This window comes from Oncorhynchus mykiss, chromosome 9 (assembly GCF_057628025.1).
Source record: "Oncorhynchus mykiss isolate SJ-2025 chromosome 9, ASM5762802v1, whole genome shotgun sequence".
Lineage (NCBI taxonomy): Eukaryota > Metazoa > Chordata > Actinopteri > Salmoniformes > Salmonidae > Oncorhynchus > Oncorhynchus mykiss.
The window spans coordinates 45,722,256-45,744,937 of NC_143030.1; the positions used below are offsets into that span (position 1 = coordinate 45,722,256).

At 43.9% G+C, this 22,682-nt stretch overlaps 1 protein-coding gene and 1 long non-coding RNA gene across 6 annotated transcripts; both read right to left on the reverse strand.

The window, feature by feature from the left end:
- Positions 1–1,398: 1,398 nt before the first annotated feature.
- Positions 1,399–2,651, reverse strand: LOC110532083 (uncharacterized). The gene is made up of 4 exons (XR_005053248.2): positions 2,570–2,651; positions 2,429–2,491; positions 1,895–2,001; positions 1,399–1,637 (listed from the first exon to the last, which is right to left on the reverse strand). It is a non-coding gene; the product is annotated as an uncharacterized LOC110532083 (long non-coding RNA).
- Positions 2,652–10,487: 7,836 nt separating this feature from the next.
- slc26a6.1 (solute carrier family 26 member 6, tandem duplicate 1) lies at positions 10,488–22,429 on the reverse strand. 5 transcript variants are annotated; one of them, XM_036987995.2, is made up of 18 exons: positions 19,773–22,429; positions 19,350–19,489; positions 19,105–19,215; positions 18,755–18,903; positions 18,465–18,629; positions 18,141–18,293; positions 17,923–18,005; positions 17,610–17,757; positions 17,383–17,496; positions 15,841–15,918; positions 15,564–15,659; positions 15,330–15,436; positions 15,112–15,181; positions 14,918–15,007; positions 14,320–14,463; positions 14,149–14,203; positions 11,732–11,850; positions 10,488–11,585 (listed from the first exon to the last, which is right to left on the reverse strand). In XM_036987995.2, exons 1-18 carry the CDS (start codon positions 19,904–19,906, stop codon positions 11,556–11,558), a joined length of 1,986 nt encoding a protein of 661 aa, XP_036843890.1. In that variant the 5' UTR covers positions 19,907–22,429; the 3' UTR covers positions 10,488–11,555. The 5 variants fall into 5 exon arrangements, with proteins under 5 accessions (XP_036843890.1, XP_036843891.1, XP_036843889.1 ...); XM_036987996.2 differs by lacking the exon at positions 11,732–11,850; XM_036987994.2 differs by having other exon boundaries at positions 11,499–11,850.
- Between the last annotated feature and the right edge of the window lie 253 nt (positions 22,430–22,682).

Consider the following 22,682-nt stretch of genomic DNA (forward strand, 5'->3'; position numbering starts at 1 on the left):
CCAGCAGCACAGTTACAGTCACCAACGCTCTGGATAACATGAAAACAGGCTAACCAGCTCTGCCAGGGCGAGTAAAATGGTCAGAGTGAGTTCTGTTCTCTCATTTGTGTCTGGAAATAGCTAGCAAGCTAGCCAAAGTTAGCCAGTTAGCTTGGGTGCTTTTTTATTTATTTTATTTAACCTTTAACCTGATTGACTGGGTTGTGTGGTCAGAATGCTGGGATCAACCCTACTCCTCGGCCAGAACGTCCAGTGTGCACTCTTAACGCTCCGAGAGCGAAACGCTCTAAATTTACGAATGGACAATCTGACAACTGTCTGAATTTACGAGCACACTCCAAAGTGAATTTACAAACGCACCCCTTGTTATAACAGACTTGATAAAGCGGACTGGTCTCATAGACTGTACGTAACATAGTAAACTTAAGTCTGGGACACTCAAATTAGTATGATATGTTACGTTTGGTATGGTTTCATAAGATGGAAGGTTACTTAAGGCAAAAACGAAAGGAGGGTGGTTCGTCGGGGTGGATGGGTGGCCATATAATGCAAACGTCTAGCAACCCCAAGGTGTTTGAATCTCAGTGAGGACAACTTTAGCATTTTAGCTAATTAATAAACAACTTTGCAACGACTTAGGCATGTTGGCTAACCCTTCCCAGCTAGCACAGTGGATCTGGGCCGATTCCGGCTGAGAGTCGGGGCACTCGGCTGAGAGTCAGACTCGGCCGATGTCATATGGCCCGAGTCTGGGCCGCCTTCAGCAGTATTACTTATGTCTAGGATGCGGGGATTGAGCTCGGACCGCTTCCGGTGTGAGTTATCTGGCCCAAATGTATTACTGGCAGATGATTACACGGGCTGCTTTATATAATTAACATTTCATTATTTGTTTCTGTGTTCAAAAAATACAATTAACATTTAAATGAAATTCTTTAAGAGTCTTGTGTAGTATTTTGATACTTTGTGCAAGGCAGTTGATAAGCATTAAAAACGTTTGTAAATGGAGCCTCCCGAGTGGTGTATTAAGACACTACATCGCAGTACAAACTGAGTTGCTACAGATGCTGGTTCGAGACCCGTGCCAGCCGCGAAAGGGAAACCCATGAGGCAACGCACAAATGGCCCAGCATCTTCCGAGTTAGGGGAGGGCTGTCCCATACAAAACATAACATATCACACTAAATGGAGTGTCTCAGATTTACATACAGAATAATACAAAATACTCTGAGACCAAGTTGGCTAAAGATGTGATGATATCTGTTGCTGTGTCATTACACATCAGATGCTGATTTTGGGTCCATTTTGCATTTTCCCCACTAATGGTAGGATTGGGGGAGGGGAAGCTGATCCTAGATATGTACCTAGGTGATACTTCACTCCGGAGTTAAAGTTCACTTAACAACTGATATACTGCCGAAAATGTAAGTGAAACACCTTCACAGACATAGCCCTGGTACAAGTTAAAGATTTCCCATTGATTGAGTGGCAGTATGATTAGAGAGTAACTGAATATGTATTGTATATTTACGTATTTATCTTGTCTCCATGGACACATTACAGATTATAGTCCTCCACTGGTCTGTAGATGTCAGTCTCAGGGACCTGACCTAGAAGAGGAGTACTTTGGCCTGAAACTGACAAATAGACAGGCATAGGGATTTAACATGTAATTTATCACAGTAAGAGGAGCAGATGAGACGTTGAGTCCCTTTTAAATCTGTTAAACTGACTATAAAGAGTGAATGATTTAATGATGAGTGTGTGTGTGGGGAGGGGGGGGGTATTGAAATGAGTAGAGTGGAGTGGAGTCTGTCAGGGATAGAGTGGAGTTAATGTGGGCTGTGGTTTATAGTGGGAATACGTGTGTGCATGTGAGTGATTGTGTGCTCACAGCTGGGTCCTGAAGATGACCGTGAGCATCGAGAAGGCAATGGAGGCTGCCAGGCATAGGCCAGGTTTGAAGAGCACGGTCAGGATCAGAGTGGCCATCCACACCAGCTAGGCGAGAGAGGGAAGGGGCCAGACAGAGGAAAACAAACACCAGTTAACACACATCTTCCTCCCTCACAACACGCTCTCACTTTAACCCTGAGACTTCAGAAAAAAGGGTTCCAGGTAGAACCCTTGTTGGAAAGGGTTCTATATGGAACCCCAAAAAGATCTAACTTGAACCAAGAAGGGTTCTTCAAACGATTCTCATATAGGGACATCCGAAGTACCCTTTTAGGTTTTTTTCTAAGAGTGTGGGATCCTATCATCTCTGTGAGGAAAAAACTATATATGAACTTGAAATCAAATCTAAGACCCCCTCTTCTCTTTCTCCACTCTCCTCCGTCATCTCACCCCTATCCCTCTCTACCATTCCTCTCCCTACCTCTTTCTCTCTCTTGCTCTCTTTATTTCTCTTGTCCTCTCTCTCTCTCACCATATCCATGAACTGTTTCATCATGCCACGCAGGTTCCCATAGACGATGGCTGCCAACACTTCCTGGTGGACAGAAAGATAGCCAGCAATCACAATCACACACAGAACCACCTCAGTGACCAACAGGTAATAGAATGGTACCTTTGGCAGCTCCCCAAAGACAGCCCCAATCTACAGCATGATGACTAGAATCACCATGGCTGAAAGAGCACTAGCCACCTGGGAGAAGAGGGAGAGGGATTAGAAAGATATTTTGTTTGATTTATTATGATTCCCATTAGACAACGCCAAACGCGACAGCGAGTCTTACTGGGGTCCGACACATGACGAAGAAGACATTACAGACAATTTACATACATTTAAAAACATGAACATGGGGAAGAGGTGTTGCTTTATTGATTTTTTTTAAAACCAGGTTTGCTATTCACTTGCGCTATATTAGATGGAAGGGAGTTACATGCACTCATGGCTCTGTATAATACTGAATGTTCCCTTGAATTTGTTCTGGACCCGGGGACTGTGAAAAGACCCCTGGTGGCATGTCTGGTGGGGTAAGTGTGTGTGTCAGTATTGTGTGTAAGTTGACTATGCAAACAGTTTAGAATTTCCAACACATTAATGTTTCTTATAAACACAGTCTTTCCAGTCTTTCCTCAACTCTTAGCCAAGAGAAACTGGCATGCATAGTATTCATTTTAGCCCTCTGATTACAATGAAGAACAAGACGTGTGTCACGCCTACTCCCGCTCTCCCGCTCCGGCACTCGACGACACAGTCTACTAACCACCGGCCCTCAGTAGCCTCAGTCTTCAGGCAGTATTGGTTTTGTTTTTCATGCTTTGTACGCTTCTCCTGTGTTGTTATTAAACTCACCAACTGCACTTGCTTCCTGACTCCCTGCATCTATGTCACAACGTACGGCTCTGTTCTGGGCCAGCTGCAGCTTAACTAGGTATTACTTTGCAGCACAATATGACTGGACAATAATCAAGATAAGACAAAAATATAGCCTGTCAGACTTGCTTTGTGGAGTGTGATGTCAAAAAAAGAAGAGGGTCTCTTTATTACGGACAGACCTTTCCCTATCTTTACAACCGTTGAATATATATGTTTTGACCATGACAGTTTGCAATCTAAGGTAACACCATGTCTCCTCAACAGCCACGCCATTGATTACCAGATTCAGCTGAGGTCTAGACCTTACGGAATAATTTGCCCCAAATACAATGCCCTTAGTTTTAGAGATGTTTAGGACCAGTTTATGACTGGCCACCCATTCCAAAACAGACTGCAAATCTTTGTTAAGGGTTTCAGTGACTTCATTAGATGTGGTTGCTGATGCGTATATGGTTGGTTCATCAGCACACATGGACACACATGCTTCTTTTAATGCCAGTGGCAGGTCGTTAGTAAAAAATAAAAAAGAGTAGAGGGCCTAGAAAGCTTCCCTGCGGTACACCACACAACCATTGAAGAAAACCATCTGTGATATTAGATAGATAGCTCTTGATCCACGATTTGGCTGAAAAGCCATAACACATACACTACCGTATAAAGTTTGGGGTCACTTTGAAATGTCCTCGTTTTTTAAAGAGAAGCACAGTTTTGTCCATTTAAAATAACATCAAATTGATCAGAAATACAGTGTAGACATTGTTAATGTTGTAAATGACTATTATAGCTGGAAACGGCAGATTTGTAATGTAATTGTAACGTTCAGAGGCCCATTATCAGCAACCAATCACTCATGCGTTCCAATGGCACGTTGTGTTCGCTAATCAAAGGTTATCATTTTTAAAAGGCTAATCTATCATTAGAAAACCCTTTTGCAATTTATGTTAGCACAGCTGAAAACTGTTGTTCAGATTAAAGAAGCAATAAAACTGGCCTTCTTTAGACTAGTTGAGTATCTGTAGCGTCATCATTTGTGGGTTCGATTACAGGCTCAAACTGGCCAGAAACAAAGCCCTTTCCTCTCAAACCCGTCAGTCTATTCTTGTTCTGAGAAATTAAGGCTATCCCATGCAAGAAATTGCCAATAACCTGAAGATCTCGTACAACGATGTGTACTACTCCCTTCACAGAACAGCGCAAACTGGCTCTAACTAGAATAGAAAGAGGAGTGGGAGGCCCCGGTACACAACTGAGCAAGAGGACAAGTACATGAGTGTCTAGTTTAAGAAACAGATGCCTCACAAGTCCTCAACTGGCAGCTTCATTAAATAGTACCCGCAAAACACCAGTCTCAACGTCAACAGTGAAGAGGTGACTCCGGGATGCTGACCTTCTAGGCACCTCCCCCATAAGCATTTCTGTCTCTTCTATAGATGTTATATCCTTGTATTGCTACTGCTGTATCATCAAATGAATGATCTAAGTGAGTCTCAGAAATGGCTAATATATGAACGTTATCTAATGTTAGCAAGTCATTGATTTCATGAACCTTATTTCTAAGGCAACAAATTAATATGGGCTATTTTCTGCCTTTTCCTGGGTAGCTTATGTCACGAACCGGCTCAAAGCCCGTAACAAAGGGAGACAACGTGGAGATAAGGATTAACAAAATATATATTTATAAACTAAAACTAAGGAAAATATACAATGGTGTGTGTAATCAGTAATCAGTAGTGTAAGTGAGTGTTTTGCATGCATGAATGTGATAATGCAGGGTGTTGAAAGGTGTTGAAAGATGCCAAAGCAAACAAACAAAAGGCCACCAAGAACCACAACACAATCTACAAAGGTGTCTGCATGGAGAGAGTCTCTTCCATGAATGTGGAAGAGGTCTATTTATCCTGGGACACACCTGGCCCAGGTGTTTCCCATGTAGCTGACCACCTTCCCAACTCCGCCCACCGGCATCCTAATAAGGAAACAAGAACAAAGAGAGAATACGGCAGACAGAGTGGGGGGGTCGTCACACTTATTAGAGATAGACATCATTTGGAAAAGAGCAAGCAGAGCAAGATAAAAAAAATATATACATTCAGCAGTCCATTAATCAGTTGGTGTAAGTGTGTGTGCTGCCCATAGACTTGGCTCTCTCATCACTTCCAGGCATTTGGGAGAGAGGGTGTGGTGTATGTGGTTGTGTATCTCTATGTGTGTACAGTATAATACTCTTCTCCTCACCAAGAGGGGATCTCTCCCACCACTTCCACTTCATATTCCCCCTCAAGTTTGACCTGCCAGGAGAACACCGTGGCGATAATGATCTGACAGACAGACAGACTTCAGTGGGTGGGTCTGGTCTGGTCTGGTCTGGTCTGGTCTGGTCTGGTCTGTCTGTCTGTCTGTGACTGAACCCACATTAGAAATGGACAAAATTATGTTTGGGCTGTATTTCTTTGTTTTATGGAAAAAGGTTTAGTCCTACTCCACTTCGTCATCCATTGTTTGTGCACACACCAATTTTCTCTCCCTGCCATTCATTTGGTCTAATTTTCAGGGTGGGAACTACAGTAATCTATTGTCCTCTGTTGGGTGTAGGAGGAGTGGGATTGTGACTCACTGCCAGCAGCTCTACAGGGAATGGGTACTGACAGTTTTTTCCCCCCCAGCTAGGTGTTGAGTTCCTTGACGATGATGAGGCCAACGATTGACACCAGGCTCACCACCAGGGTACCTATGTTGGTTTCTGGCTCTAGATAGCGCTCCTCTATCACTGTCGAGAGAGAGATGGTGATGGGGGGGGTGTATTTCCTCCCCCATAGAGGGCACAACATCAGTGTGTCTCAACCTTGGGACAATAAGGTTCTATCTGCGTAAAAAAAAGCATAGTTCTGAGATATTTTGAGCATTCCATTTTTCACATACCAGATATTAGAATCGTTTTGTAATGAGTTCTTCTTTCATGACCACGGGGGTGCAATTGACGGTAGAACCTTATGGCTCTTATGGCCACAGAATGTTACAATGATTTCAATTTCAATATAAAAGTACAGATATTTAATGATTATAATAAAGATAATACCCTTCCTTCTTTTGAATCACATCACCGAATTAATTCACGTTCATCCCACGTTTGTCAAACCGATAACTCCCTAAAATGACAAATACAGTATATCCTACGCACGACTAGCTTAGCTCTGGATGAGAAACTGATTTTTTTTTTTCTGGTCTCTGACACACAAAGTCAGTAAACTACTTGCTAGTTGTCAATACAATGTGGTAAATTTGTAATTTTCGTGAAAATCCCCTTCCATGGAGGTTTTCGTGTTGATATAGAACAAGACAAATTAAGCAATGCCTCTCCGAAGGGCCTTAAACCTGCTCTAAGGCACCTGTATTTATTTGTTTGAACCATAAAGAGCTTACATTATGGCCATTCTTCTGAAAAAGTGGTTTAAAAACAGGACCAGAAACCTATGATATGAATAATCAAGGGCTTGGGCCTATAAGGTTCTACGTACAAAATGTATAGCTTTGAGATACTGTGTATTTTTCAAGTCTCAGAACAGTTAAGTGATGTCGTCCTCTTTCATGACTCAATAAGGATATCACCTTACAATTGTTTTTGATTGACAACCCAGCATTGTGTGATTGGATTGCAGATAGAACTTTATAGCACCAAGTTTAAAAGGTCTCTATCTCTCTGCGCAGGCAAAACGTTCAGATTTGTCATTTTCTTCATCGTAAAGGTACTTTTTCAAGCATCTGCCATATGACACATGTAAAGGACCACCTAAAGATCAACTAACTTCGGACCAAAATGTCAGATAGAACCCAAGGTCACAATGTGTCTTCCTATGTGTGTCTGTTGTACAAAGATCAGGGAGAAGGGCCCGCTGTAGCGTTTCAAACGGATACCAAATGTGTCCTTGAGCTGAGAGACGATGAAGTGGATGGCTCCTCCGATGGTGTACCCTCTGACCACGGGCTAAGACAGGTAGGTCACCACATAGCCGAACTGAACCAGCCCCATCTACACACACAAGCTGAACCAGCTCCACACACACACACACACACACAAACACACGGGAGAAGCTGTCATACAGTCACTGCTAATATAACAGAGGTACTGTAGTTCAGAGATGAGTAGTGATGAGTAACCTTGCCTGAGACCTAAAGACTTGGCTGACAGAGTTAATGCCGAGGCTTTAGCTCCGCAGGCAAACACAGTCTTGTGGCAGTCAGTTGACGCTCAGTTACAATTACCCGGAAGAGAACGAAGAGGCTGTGAATGTCACGGCGGCTGCCACTTTCACCCGCTCCGCGACTCGAGTAAAAACATCCACCATACTCTCATTGGCGGCGTTGTCCCACATTGTCCCACATCATGAGGTTAGAATCTGGAGCCAAGCGATCTGTCACGCCGGCTATCATCACTCATCACTGCATATGTACCTAAGAGAGAGAGGCTACATGTAGGGTTTTATCATTTAGGAAGTAGTTAGTTTGAAATGAATGGTCTACAAAAAAGGTTTTCTAGAACCTAAAAGCGCTATGAATGAAACTGGCTCTCATGAGGACCGCCACAGGAAAGGAAGACCCAAAGTTACCTCTGCTGCAGAGGATAAGTTCATTAGAGTTACCAGCCTCAGAAATTGCAGCCCAAATAAATGATTCACAGAGTTCAAGTAACAGACACATCTCAACATCAACTGTTCAGAGGAGACTGCGTGAATCAGGCCTTCATGGTCAAATTGCTGCAAAGACATAACTACTAAAGGACACCAATAACAAGAAGAGACTTGCTTGGGCCAAGAAACACGAGCAATGGACATTAGACCGGTGGAAATCTGTCCTTTGGTCTGATGAGTCCAAATGTGAGATTTCTGGTTCCAACCACCGTGTCTTTGTGACACGCAGAGTAGCTGAACGGATTATCTCTACATGTGTGGTTCCCACCATGAAGCAGGGAGGAGGAGGTGTAATGGTGCTTTGCTGGTGACACTGTCAGTGATTTATTTAGAATTCAAGGCACACTTAACCAGCATGGATGCCACAACATTCTGCAGCGATACGCCATCCCATCTGGTTTGTGCTTAGTGGGACTATCCTTTGTTTTTCAACAGAACAAGGACCCAAAACACATCTCTAGGCTGTGTCAGGGCTATTTGACCAAGAAGAGAGTGATGGAGTGCTGCATCAGATGACCTGGCCTCCACAATCACCCAACCTCAACCCAATTGAGATGGTTTGGGATGAGTTGGACGCAGTGAAGGAAAAGGTGCTCAGCATATGTGGGAACTCCTTCAAGACTGTTGGAAAAGCATTCCAGGTGAAGCTGGTTGAGGGAATGCCAAGAGTGTTCCAAGCTGTCATCAAAGCAGAGGGTGGCTACTTTTAAGAATCTAAAATCTAAAAAATATTTTGGTTTGTTTAACACTTTTTTGGTTACTACATGATTCCATATGTGTTATTTCATAGTTTTGATATCTTTACTATGTTCTTCAATGTAGACAATAGTAAAAAATAAAGAATAACCCATGAATGAGTAGGTGTGTTCAAACTTTTGACTGGTACTGTAGGTTATTTTCTGTTGTATTCAAGGTTAACGTTACCTTACCTCATTGACTCTCTGAGCTTTTCCGAGACAGGGATCTTGTCCACTTTTTTCACTTTATCCAGCTCCTCTCTGTCTGTGCGATAGCCCACACGCCTTCTCTCCTACATAGTTGGGCCTGTGTGACCCACTAGAGTCCCGTCTGTGTAGAGGTCACCAGTGATTCTTCCTTCAGCCTTGTCTGATGTCAACTCTCTCCCTGTGCTCTGATGTGTTGTGACCGTATGACTTAAATGTCTTATGTCTCAATAGAAACTGGCTTCAGGTTGATCCTCGATGATCAGCAGCAATATCCCACTTGATGTAGCTTCAACTTGTGGAAAGATGTTCCTCTCCTTCAAGGTCAATCTACTGCAGGTCAGTACATCCGTTTTCAGGATGTCCAAATATGGTAATCCAAATACTTGATGAATTTGTGTCCAAAGTGTCTGAGTCTTGGTATGAGTTAGAGAGGGGTCATTCTTCCGTTATTAATCCAGTTGAGATCCTCTGTTCCTAGAAAGCCCTCTGGTTTCCCCCTTAACTTCCTCTGTCACTGAGTATTCCCTTTTGTCCAAGTATCTTCTGACAGCAGAACTTGAACGAAGACAAAACACAGATTGCTCTCCTCCTCCCCACCTGCAAGAGTCTAAGTCCCAATCAATCACTTTATCCCAGCCGAGATGGACAGACAGGTGTGCTGTTGACGCTACAAGTCAGTGAGACAGTATGTCTTTAGAAAGAGGTGTCTGAAGAGTCTTATCTGGGCCTGGTTAGAGAGAGGACATAATTCAGTTAAGTCAGGGATGTTACGCTTGTTTTTGCTTACCCTGTGTGGATGGTGTATGACCTGGTTGTGTGGACAAACAGATATGGCCGCAATAATGATACTAGGGGAGTTTGTTGGTCATTCTAATGTTTTGAACCGAACTTCCATTGAAACAGTTTTTTTTGATAGGGGTAAAAAAATATATATATACCCCTGGATGACCTTTGAACTTTGACCTCCAGTTCGTTCACCCCTCTTGCAGAGCCCGTTATATAAACCATGTCTTCATTTATGGCCTCTGCTAGACTTAATACACAGTATAGGCATACAGTATAGGCAGTTATTATACCATATAGGCAGTTCTTCTGTCCCTCCATTTGCAGTTAAGTTCAACTATGGGCTGTACTCCTTTCCCTCCCTCTTCTGGTATGCAGTAGATATTTAACATTTATTCATATTTAATAGTCATTTAATAACATCTGAAGCTTGATGATATATGTTGAAACGGTATTACTTTCCTTGGTATTCAAGGGTTCACATCGAGTTTAATAGAAGTGTTGTCCACACAACTTCTCTTGGGAAAAGAATGATAGGTAGTCAAACAGGGGTGTTGCACCTGCCAATCATTAACATGAAATCCATCGCCGTGGAAACCACAAGAGCGTCATGTTTTAGTGGAGCTGCAGACCGAGTAAGCTTACAAACATTTGCCATGGTGAAACACAATGATGACACAGTATGGTTATAATGAAAAAGAATAAACCATTCTGTGCGCAACAACGAATTGAACACAAGATGTCATATTGCTTCAATAAAGCTTTTATGGGAGACAACTTCTGTTTCCAAGTCTTCTAAAACACACAGCAGAATGAAAGACCTGACAGTATGGTCTCGTAGTTCAACAACATAACCGCAGTGGGCTATCAACATGTGGACTGAAGTCATAACCTGTACAACCTTTCACTGACCGAGGTTGAGAAAAGCATCCAAATGTGCCCTCCTGAACTACATTGTCACAAGAGGGCGAGTCAGTTCGGTCCTTATTTATTTCTGTGTAGCACAAACCCACCCAGGCAATGCCAGTAGTACAGTTGGCCTGCAATGGAAATTGAAACGATGATACAAACAACGAATGACAGTCAATTCTGTCTGGGTGTTCTCTCTGCTGCCACATGGCAAGAGGTACCGGAGCGGCAAGTCTAGGTCCAAGAGGCTTCTAAACAGCCATAAGACTATCTATGCATAGTCACTTTAATTAACTCTACCTACATGTACTGTACATACTACCTCAACCAATCGGTGACCCCGCACATTGACTCTGTACCGGCACCCCCCTGTATATATTGTTATTTTTTACTGCTGCTCTTTAATTACTTGTTACTTCTATCTCATATTTTTTTAAGTAAACCTTTCACTGTAAGGTCTACAGCTGTTGTATTCGGCGCATGTGACTAATACAATTTGATTTGATTGACATCAGCCGAGCTCACCCACTTCCCATGAGTGTCTGATCTCATTGGAGGAGGTGCAGGAGCGACGCCCAACCATTAAACCCCCACAGACACCCCTAATCGTGGCGCAGGGGGTGGTTGGATCTGGACATGTTTTAGAGATCGGAAGACAGGCACACTGACAGAGGCAGACAGAGAGACGGACAGACTGGCTGGCTCCAATCCATCTGCTGTCTTTTCATAGCTCAAAAGAAGACGTTGAACCACAGCGTTGGTGAAGGAGCTCAAAAGGAAAGCATTTTCATCGTCCTATCGCCGACGCCAGCTTGAGCTGGGAGTTCAGTCTACTGCGTATTCTGATTGTGGCAGGAATTCCACGGTGGCATTTTCCCATCCACTCCATGAGCTGCAGGCTGCACATCAACACTCACTCAGCTCTGTGTTGTGGTCCTACAGGAGCAGAAGAACAACATCAATGCAGAGGTAGAAAACAATCACAAAGCAGACAGACTAATTCTAACAGACACATTGGTAGACGTAGGACACGAGGTAGCGAGGCCAGTAGCAAAGCATATAGAAAAAGGGAACATATTCACAGCCATGGGAGGCGATATCTGGCAGTGTTGGACAGCGTGGTGCACTGACGGGAAGAGGCAGGACCTGGACAGAGTGTTTGGGACAAAGCCCTGGGCCTGCAGCTTGATCACCAGCCTATCTACAGGACACAGGCAACACACAAGCACATTACCCTACAATTTGAAACTGACAAGCACATTACCCGACAATCTAAAACTGACATGCACATTACCCTACAATCTGAAACTGACATGCACATTACCCTACAATCTGAAACTGACATGCACATTACCCTACAATCTTAAACGGACATGCACATTACCTTACAATCTGAAACTGACATGCACATTACCCTACAATCTGAAACTGACATGCACATTACCCTACAATCTTAAACGGACATGCACATTACCCTACAATCTGAAACTGACATGCACATTACCCTACAATCTGAAACTGACATGCACATTACCCTACAATCTTAAACGGACATGCACATTACCCTACAATCTGAAACGGACATGCACATTACCCTACAATCTGAAACGGACATGCACATTACCCTACAATCTGAAACTGACATGCACATTACCCTACAATCTTAAACGGACATGCACATTACCCTACAATCTGAAACTGACATGCACATTACCCTACAATCTGAAACGGACATGCACATTACCCTACAATCTGAAACTGACATGCACATTACCCTACAATCTGAAACGGACATGCACATTACCCTACAATCTGAAACTGACATGCACATTACCCTACAATCTGAAACTGATTTCTAAAGCAACTGCAATTACATCTTACACAAAAACAGTACAATCAATGTCCTGAGAGGTATAAGAGCAATGTCCAGCGCCAAATTTCACAGTATGAAATATACAGTCGGAAGTTTACATGCAGTCAGGAAGTTAAAGCTTGGTTCAGACAGGTTGGAGTCATTAAAACTCGTTTTTTAACCACTCCACATTTCTTGTTAACAAATTATAGTTTTGGCAAGTCGTTTAGGACATCTACTTTGTGCATGACACAAGTCATTTTTCCAACAGTTGCTTACAGACAGATTATTTCACTTATAATTCACTGTATCACAATTCCTGTGGGCCAGAAGTTTACATACACTAAGTTGACTGTGCCGTTAAACAGCTTAGAAAATTCCAGAAAATTATGTCATGGCTTTAGTCAATTGGAGGTGTACCTGTGGATGTATTTCAAGGCCTACCTTCAAACTCAGTGCCTCTTTGCTTGACATCATGGGGAAATTTTTTAAAATCAGTCAAGACCTCAGAAAAATAATTGTGGACCTCTACAAGTCTGGTTCATCCTTGGGAGCAATTTCCAAACACCTGAAGGAACCACGTTCATCTGTACAAACAATAGTACGCAAGTATAAACACCGTGGGACCAGGCAGCCGTCATACCGCTCAGGAAGGAGATGCGTTCGGTCTCCTGGAGATGAACGTACTTTGGTGAGAAAAGTGCAACAGCAAAGGACCTTGTGAAGATGAGAGAAATGTCCTCTGGTCTGATGAAACAAAAATAGAACTGTTTGGCCATAATGACCATCGCTATGTTTGGAGGAAAAAGGGGGAGGCTTGCAAGCCGAAGAACACCATCCCAACCGTGAAGCACGGGGGTGGCAGCCTCATGTTGTGGGGATGCTTTGCTGCAGGAGGGACTGGTGCACTTCAAAAAAATAGATGGCATCATGAGCGAGGAGAATTATGTGGATATATTAAAGCAACATCTCAAACCATCAGTCAGAAAGTTAAAGCTTGGTCGCAAATGGGTCTTCCAAATGGACAATGATCCCAAACATACTTCCAAAGTTGTGGCAAAATGGCTTAAGGACAACAAAGTTAAGGTATTGGAGTGGCCATCACAAAGCCCTGACCTCAATCCTATAGAACATTTGTGGGCAGAACTGAAAAAGTGTATGCGAGCAAGGAGAACTACAAACCTGACTCAGTTACACCAGCTCTGTCAGGAGGAATGGGCCAAAATTCACCCAACTTAATGTGGGAAGCTTTTGGAAGGCTACCCAAAACGTTTGACCCAAGTTAAACAATTTAAAGGCAATGCTACCAAATACTAATTGAGGGTATGTAAACTTCTGACCCACTGGGAATGTGATGAAAGAAATAAAAGCTGAAATAAATAATTCTCTCGACTATTATTCTGACATTTCACATTCTTAAAATGAAGTGGTGATCCTATCTGACCTAAGACAGGAATTTTTACTTGGATTAAATGTCAGGAATTGTGTAAAACTGAGTTTAAATGTATTTGGCTAAGGTGTATGTAAACTTCTGACTTCAACTGTATATGTTACAGTACATCCATCACTGTTTTGAGGGTAGACCAGGGAGTTTTATAAGTAGGTGAGGTTGTTATGGCAGTAGCAGGAAGTTTGAGGGGAATTTACCTGGGCAAGCAGCCAGAAACACACTGACCCCCTGCTCCTCCATTTCCTCCACAACCTGCCACAACGGAAAAACACAGTGTGTTACACAGCACAGTATGGAATATCTCTTGTTCCCTTTCCCTGTCTCATACTCGCTGTTATTTGTTTCAGGTAATGGCTGTTTGGGCTCACCTTACATAGTGCTTTGATTGACATAGAGTCCATGAAGATGACTGAGCTAAACTCTAGCACCAGACAGTGCCTTGCGCCTTGCATTTGAGGTAAGGGCTGGTTCTCAATGAGGGCTGCATTCTCCAGTTGGACACGCTGCACAGACTGTTTTCACAAAACACACACACCCACACACACTTGCTAATGTTTGTAGACTTTCACATTGCATGAATTGCAGCTGTCAACCTACAGTAAGTACGTGAAGGAATACACAACTATGCAGAAACAAACAGATTCTGCGCTGAGTTGTAGTTTATGCTATATTGTCTGGGTTGAGTTGTAGTTTATGCTATATTGTCTGGGTTGAGTTGTAGTTTGTTATACTCTCTGGGTTGAGTTGTAGTTTATTTTATATTGCTTGGGTTGAGTTGTAGTTTATGCTATATTGTCTGGGTTAAGTTGTAGTTTATGCTATATTGTCTGGGTTGAGTTGTAGTTTATGCTATATTGTCTGGGTTAAGTTGTAGTTTATGCTATATTGTCTGGGTTAAGTTGTAGTTTATGCTATATTGTCTGGGTTGAGTTGTAGTTTATGTCTCATAGCATGTAGCCTACCTACCTTTCTGAGAGAGCTGAAGAACAGCTCAGCATTTGCAAAGTACAGCGGGTTGGAGCAGGAGAATACAGTAACTCCAGGAACCGGCCTGGCCTGTGAAACACAGAGCAGAGCAGGGTGTTGTTCATCAGCAGCACAGCAGGGACTGGTTAGTGAGTTCAGGTGAAAGGTTTCTCAATGGCTGCCATAAAGGTTACCTCAGCATAGAGACGTAGGTCCCTGTAGCAGTCCGTCCCAGGAATATGACCCAGCACTGCACTGTGGGAGCTGGGAGAGCGATCAAGAGACAGACAGACAGACAGACAGATGAATACAAAAAGACAAAATGAGAAAGAATAGACGTGAATGATTTTCCATAGGTGTTATGCGAATCCCACAACATGCACGCCACCTAACGAGTGACCGACACACTCACAGTTGAGTCCTGTAGACGACAGTGATCAGAGAGAGGGCCAGAGCAGCAGCCAGGCCAAGATCCAGGTTGAAAATCAGGGTGAAGATCAGGGTGAACACCCACACCAGCTGTAGGGAGAGGGACACAGGAAAGTCCACGGATTAGAGGCCTATCTGGGGTAATCAGTGATGGGTCATCAGAATGACTGAAGGGCATACAAAATGGATGATGGATGTTATATGGAGGTTGACATACCAGGTCCAAACGGTCAGATGCCCAGAGCACTGGGACTTCCCGAAACTGACCCAGAATTCCTTGCAGATTTACCACAATGACCACTGCTAACACTGCCTGTAACACACACACACATAGAGACAGAGCAACAAGTATAAACACTGACAAACACAAAGGCAGAGAATGAAACAGAAGCATATGAACACCAAAACAAACAAATGAACGCAAACACAGACAAAACATCTGATTTCAGTGTTAGAGAAGGGAATGTAGAAGGTGTTATAAATGACTTGAGTACTATTGGCAGCTGCTCAAAGAGATGTCCAATCTTCAGCAAGATGGTGAGCATCATCAGAGCAGAGAGAAGCCCAGCCGCCTGTGGACAGGAGGAGCGAGGGGGAGAGATTAGAAAAGAGAGAGCAAAAGAGTGGGATGCATATAAGTGAGGGAAGATGTGAGATTAAGACTTGACCCCGTGCCGGTGTTTAGCACACAGCCAACTATGGACTACATATTCCCCACGGCAGACCAGGGTTCAATTCCAGAGCCAGGCTTTACATTTCTGCATCCCTCTCACATGTAATACTACAGTATGTCTATCACAAAGAACAATTCATTTGTTAATTTCCTGGTTGCAAAAATGTGAATACTTCACCCAATTTCAGTTTATGTGACAAAACAAGCAAGTATATCGTGTAGAGAATCATTTTAACATCTAAACTGCTGGGAAATATCTTTTCCCTAACCAAAACACTTTGTATTTGTCAGCTCTTTGAAGCTGGTGTATAAAATCGAAAGTAAAAGATGCAAAAACATAGAAACGGGAAGCATAGAAATAGTGCACATTGAACAGATCTACCACTTCTTCGACTTCCTTTCAATGAGAATGACATACTTTTGTATATACACTGTATGTGGACACCCCTCTCAAATGAGTGGATTTGGCTATATCAGCTACACTCGTTACTGACAAAAGTATGTGGACACCCCTCTCAGATTAGTGGATTTGGCTATATCAGCTACACTCGTTACTGACAGATGTATAAGATATAGCACACAGCCTTGCAATCTCCATAGACAAACATTGGCAGTGGAATGGCCTTACTGAAGAGCTCAGTGACGTTCAACTCGACACCATCGTAGGATGCCACTTTTCCAACAAGTCAGCTCATCAAATTTCTGCCCTGCTAGAGCTGCCCCGGTCAACTGTAAGGGCTGTTATTGTGAAGTTGAAACGTCTAGGAGCACAAAAGCTCAGCCGCGAAGTGGTAGGCCACACAAGCCCAAGATCACCATGCGCAATGCCAAGTGTCGGCTGGAGTGGTGTAAAGCTCGCCGCCATTGGACTCTGGAGCAGTGGAAACGCGTTCTCCGGAGTGATGAATCACACTTCACCATCTGGCAGTCTGACTGGGTTTGGTGGATACCAGGACAACGCTACCTGCTCCAATGCATTGTGTCAACTGTAATGTTTGGTGGAGGAGGAATAATGGTCTGTGGCTGTTTTTCATGGTTCTGGCTATGTCCCTTAGTTCCAGTGAAGGGAAATCTTAACGCTACAGCATACAATGACATTCTAGATGATTTTGGGCTTCCAACTTTGTGGCAACAGTTTGGTGAAGGACTTTTCCTGTTTCATCATGACAATGCCCCCCGTGCACAAAGCGAGGTCCATACAGAAATGGTTTGTCAAGATCAGTGTGGAAGAACTTGACTGGCTGGCACAGAGCCCTGACCTCAACCCCATCTAACACCTCATCGCTCAACACCTCTTGTGACGGAATGGAAGCACAGCAATGTACCAAATTCCAGCTTTAAAAAGAAAAAAAGAAAAGTCTACCTGAGTTTTCACCCCAATACTTTCTTGGACCGTACTGCGTGACAACGAGCAGCTGACGGCAAAACAGTGGAACATCCCTCCAATTGTGTTGCAGAGTCCTATCGCCAACAGGTCCTACAGCAGGAAGAGACCAATTATAGCAGTGAGAGAGAAATTGGTCCTCCTAACAACGGAGTGAATATAGTGAGTCCATTAGGAGACCATGTGAGAGCTCATTTCTCTGTTACCTGGTTGCTGTCTATGGCGTAATCATGTCTGTGTGCAAACATTCTGCCCATGGAGGAGGTAAAGCCAAAGCCCACCACAGCCAGGGACAGAGCAGGACCAAACAGCTGTTTGGCCTGGGCTAGAGAGGGGAGGGCTGGGGGTGACAAGCTGGAGCCACAGAAAGAGAGAGGGGACATACTGGGAGTTTCATCATATTTCTGTATTCAGCCCATGTAGCCTGTGAACATAACATGGTAATAACTCAAGTTTTATGTCACAAGTAAATTCATTTGACATGGCACAAACAATACGACGAGAGACAGTAGGACTAACCCAGTGGGTATGTGTCCTACTACCTGGACACCATGTTGTCCTGACAAGTCCAACTGCACTGACAGGAAGGTGGCCAGCGTTATCTGAGGATAAAAGGAAGAGGACAGAGGAGATGAAGTCATCACACTGGAACAGTCTTCAACAGAAAGACCTTTATGCAATTCTGACTCATGTCTGACTGTGTGTGTGTGTGTGTGTGTGTGTGTGTGTATCTCTACCAGCACTAGCTCCCATGGAATGGGCATGGGTAGCTTGGTCTTGAAGAGTCTATTCAGCATCTTGCCTCCCACCAGGATCACCATGGAGATGGCGGAGACAACCAGCGTCCCAGGCGTTGCGTTAGTCACTCTAGACAGCACATCAACCAGCGTCTGACACACACCAGGGAACAGGGATGAAGACAGGGACACACACACACACACACACTGTAACCGGTTTCTCACACTCCCTCTGTCTCCTACACACACACACACACACACACACGCACACACACACACACACACACACACACACACACACACACACACACACACAAAGCTCACCCAGCCTACAGCCAGGAAACCGCTGTGTCTGTGGGTCGGGATGCCAAAGAGTAGAGGCAGCTGGTAGATGGTGATATGAAGGGCTGCCGCCGTGGTATAGCCACTCACCAGGGGCTGAGACAGCCAGTGACACACATCCCCTCCTCTCATCAAGAACAACACTATCTGTAGAGAGGGACAAGTAACAGATCTAGCCTGTCATCCTAAGATGTGTGTGTGTGTGTGTGTGTGTGTGTGTGTGTGTGTGTGTGTGTGTGTGTGTGTGTGTGTGTGTGTGTGCGTGCTCTCACCTGTATAAGGCCACAAAGGAAGGTAAGTTGTACTGCCACACACACTCGAGCCATCCCTCCATCGCCCTCCCGCTCCTCGACACCGTTGCTAAGCAACTCCACATTGCCCGTCACAGTGCCAATCATGATAGAGAGAATGGCGAAAGTACCTGTGTGCCCGTCATGCATGGAAATGCACCGATGTCATATTCAAAGCCTTGCACTCGTTCCTCGCTCAGGCTAACTGAACTCAAACCCACATTTCACTCATTCAGCACTAACTGAAAAGAAAAGAAAGCCTGTGAAGGAATTGGATTATGCCCACCCCTTCAGGTGATGAGAGTGACGCAGAGGTCCGTGTTAACACTCACCCACTGAGAGGTGTCTGGACGTCCCAAAGATGAAGTAGATGACCGACGGATAGAAAGAGGTGTAGAGACCAAACACAGGTGGCACCCCGGCCAGCAACGCATTAGACAGGCCTTGGGGGGGGGGGGGGGGGGGGGAGAGAAACACAGAGAGTGAAGCGTCTGGCCTAAAGCAGACATGAGCGGTAGGTATAACCAGGTGCGTATCAATCTCATTCATGTCTGTAGCTACAGGAAGTCAGTGGTACCTCCGGGTAGGTGCATGATACCCACACTGACGCCCGAAATCAGGTCTCCGATGGCGTTGTCTCTGAGGGAGTAGCGAGGCAGCCAGGAGAGGACAGGAACAGATGACAACATGCAGCTCTTCAGCCTGGGACCAGAACACCTGGGAGAGGAGACACAACCAGAGCTGGGGTTCAATCCTAAATTCTCTGTTGAATTTGACAGGTATAAATATGTAGGCCAAATAAAACAAATGTTAAAATATAAAAAGGAAATGTAATATTTTAAAGAAACACCAACAATGTGATATTGTCCCTCATAATAATATACAGTATGTCCCTTCACGATGCCCCAGACTACTGGGGGGTGGGGTTAACATTCACGCCACAATGGAAATATAGAGCATGAATGCCGCGCTGGAGCAACAAGGCTCCACTGTCACTCACCAGCATTCTGCCTTCACCCTCTCCCAAACCGACCGGGACTTCTTTCCCAACCGCTGACCCAGTATATCCAACTGTGCTTCGTCCAGCATGGCTGTGTGATCAGGCCGGACCGGATTAAGAATAATACTGTCCATCTCGAAGTCAAAGGCACTGTGCAGGAACACTCTCCAGCACTGCTATATAAGGACGGTCTGACTGCTGCCAATTTTCCATTTGCCAATTTCTCTCTATTTTGTGTCTGAATAGTTCAGTGAGCCAGTTTAGATATAATTAGAGTGAAAGTGCAAAAGAATAGCATGGCAATTAAATAGAAAAATAACCCGACCGTGTGTGTGTGGGAGACTAAATACTAGGTGAAGACAAAACCTGTACACAACTATGTCCAGAGAGAATGAGCAGGCTGATGTCATGTGAGTGTGTTTACCGTACACCACGTGTGCCGGGGAGGGTGGAGTGAAGCCTTGAACTCTGCTCAGAGCAGCGGGCAATCCGCTCCCTTCCCCTCAGCGATTCAACGCTGCTGAAAACTTCCTTTATCGTGGCTCGCATTCAGACAGAATGGCACCCGAAGTAGTGCACTACACAGGGAATAGGATGCCATTTGGGACGGAACCAAAAGAGCCCTGGCTTAAAAGTAGGGCCTTTCCCAAGAGGGAGAACCCAAGCAAACTCCTTGATATCCTGGCCCATCTGCAGTTGATTAAACAGCACACTGTCACATTCACAGGACTTAAGCTATGTAACAAACTAATGTATTGTCGAAATCCTACAACCACTAGTATAGTTAAGCAATAAGGCCCGAAGCGGTGTGGTGTATATGGCCAATATACCACAGCTCGGGCTGGTCTTAGGCACGACACAACGCAGAGTGCTAGGACACAGCCCTTAGCCGTGGTATATTGGCCACATATCACAAACCCCTGAGGGGCATTATAAAATGGTTACCAACATAATTAAAGCCGTAAAAAGAAAATGTAAATGTCATACCCATTGCATACGGTCTGATATACCACAGCTTTCAGCCAATCAGCATTCAGGGCTCGAACCACCCAGTTTATAATGGTTGTTGGATTACAAGACATCAGCCTGTACTACACTGAACCAATCCCTCACCGCCTACAACAGTGTGGAGACCTGAGGAAAACATTCCACACACATATGAAATCAGGGAAACACAAAACTACTGTAATACTCTAATCTTTTAGGAACCGTTAACAAACACAGATTGGGAGTGGAAATGCCCCTGATTACATTTGGATCATGAATTATTCCTTAATAATTCCACAAAATCTTGTCGACAGTGGGGACTGGACCTATCTGGGCCCGTTCCATGATACATGGTCCAAGAAGCACTGTGAGTCGCGCGTGTAAGTGAAGTCAGATGCCTCTCGCTGTAATAAACTAAACTCGGCTCCTCATCGGATAGCATTATCAGTAGGAGAAGGGAAAAGTGAGCTGGTATACAAAGTCCGGTTGTATTTCAGTGTCTGTTGTTCCCGTGTGCTTTGGAATGACAGAAGGAGCGAAAAGTTATGGAGAACGGAACATGTCTCACGGACTGGATAAAAATGGATCAAACTGACTTCCCTTCGAGCGCAACCAGAATCGAGTAGTCAACTATGTCATGGTGTGACTTTCAATTGGCATGATAAAAGGTGGACATAAGTAGAACATCCCACGATTTCACTAGCATTTCATGTCTTATCACACAAAGTAGTAGAGTAGAGTTGGTACAGTAGGCATATTATAATAATTATATTAATTATAATTATACATACTGTACCAACATGCTCAGGGAGCAGTTACATTTTTTTTTTAAAACAAGCTCAAAAACTATCCTCTTTTAAAATTCTGATCCCCTGACATTTGTTTAAAATATTGCAGTGGTTTCTCTGGAACTTGAGACAACGAAAGACAACAACGTTTTGATGGGAATGAAATGATGTGAATCTCTGGCCCCTTAGCCTGATGCCACCGGGGATGTGCCTGCCCGTGGTCTCACAGAGACGACAGGGTTATCACAGATTGTCATCCTGATGAAAAGGTCCAAACGAACATCAACGCCTCGACCCACCCGTCTCAAAGTCCACTGACATCCGATACCCACACGTGACACCATGTCAGTCAGCACGGGGGGGGGGGGGGGGGGGGGGCGTGTCTGTGGAGTAGCTTAGAGGTGTGTGAGTATGAGTGTGCCCCACTTTTGATGATTTTGTAGGTGTGGGTTGATTCTTCTGCTGTACTGATATGCATAAAGCATCTTAGGCTCTCAAACGAGCCATGCATTATAGCCATTTGCCACATCACATTGTAGAATATAAAGTGACATAATGACTAGAAACAAATTCGCCCAAATAATTCTGACACAAATGGAGACGTTGAAAAATGCTCTACCCAAAAGTCTCAGGAGAGAATTCTTGCCAGCCTTACATTATAAACATTGACACATTAGATCAAACATGAACTTTCTTCATATCATATAAAGTGTAAAGACGACTAAACGAAATGCTATAAATCTTATGATTTTGAGAGAGAAATACAGATGTTTAAATTACCATGTCTTGGGAGAGAATGATTACCAACTGGCAATGGGACCATTTGCCACATTATAACTACTGCAACAAACATGAACTTAGACAGACTTTGATTAGCATATCAGGCTACATAAAACTCTACCATCCAATTATTCGGAGTTTTAACTCGGTATGTTTTTTTTTTAAAATCTGTTATTTTTTTGTTGATACGTTTTAATCTGATAAATGACCTCATTTAACCCGTGCTACACTGTCTCAAAGCCTCACCCCCAGATCCAGACAGCCAATAAGAACAAACAAATTCTTAACACGTCACACACACACACACACACACAAATGTTTAGTACTCCAATCACTGGGCACACTAACATACAAA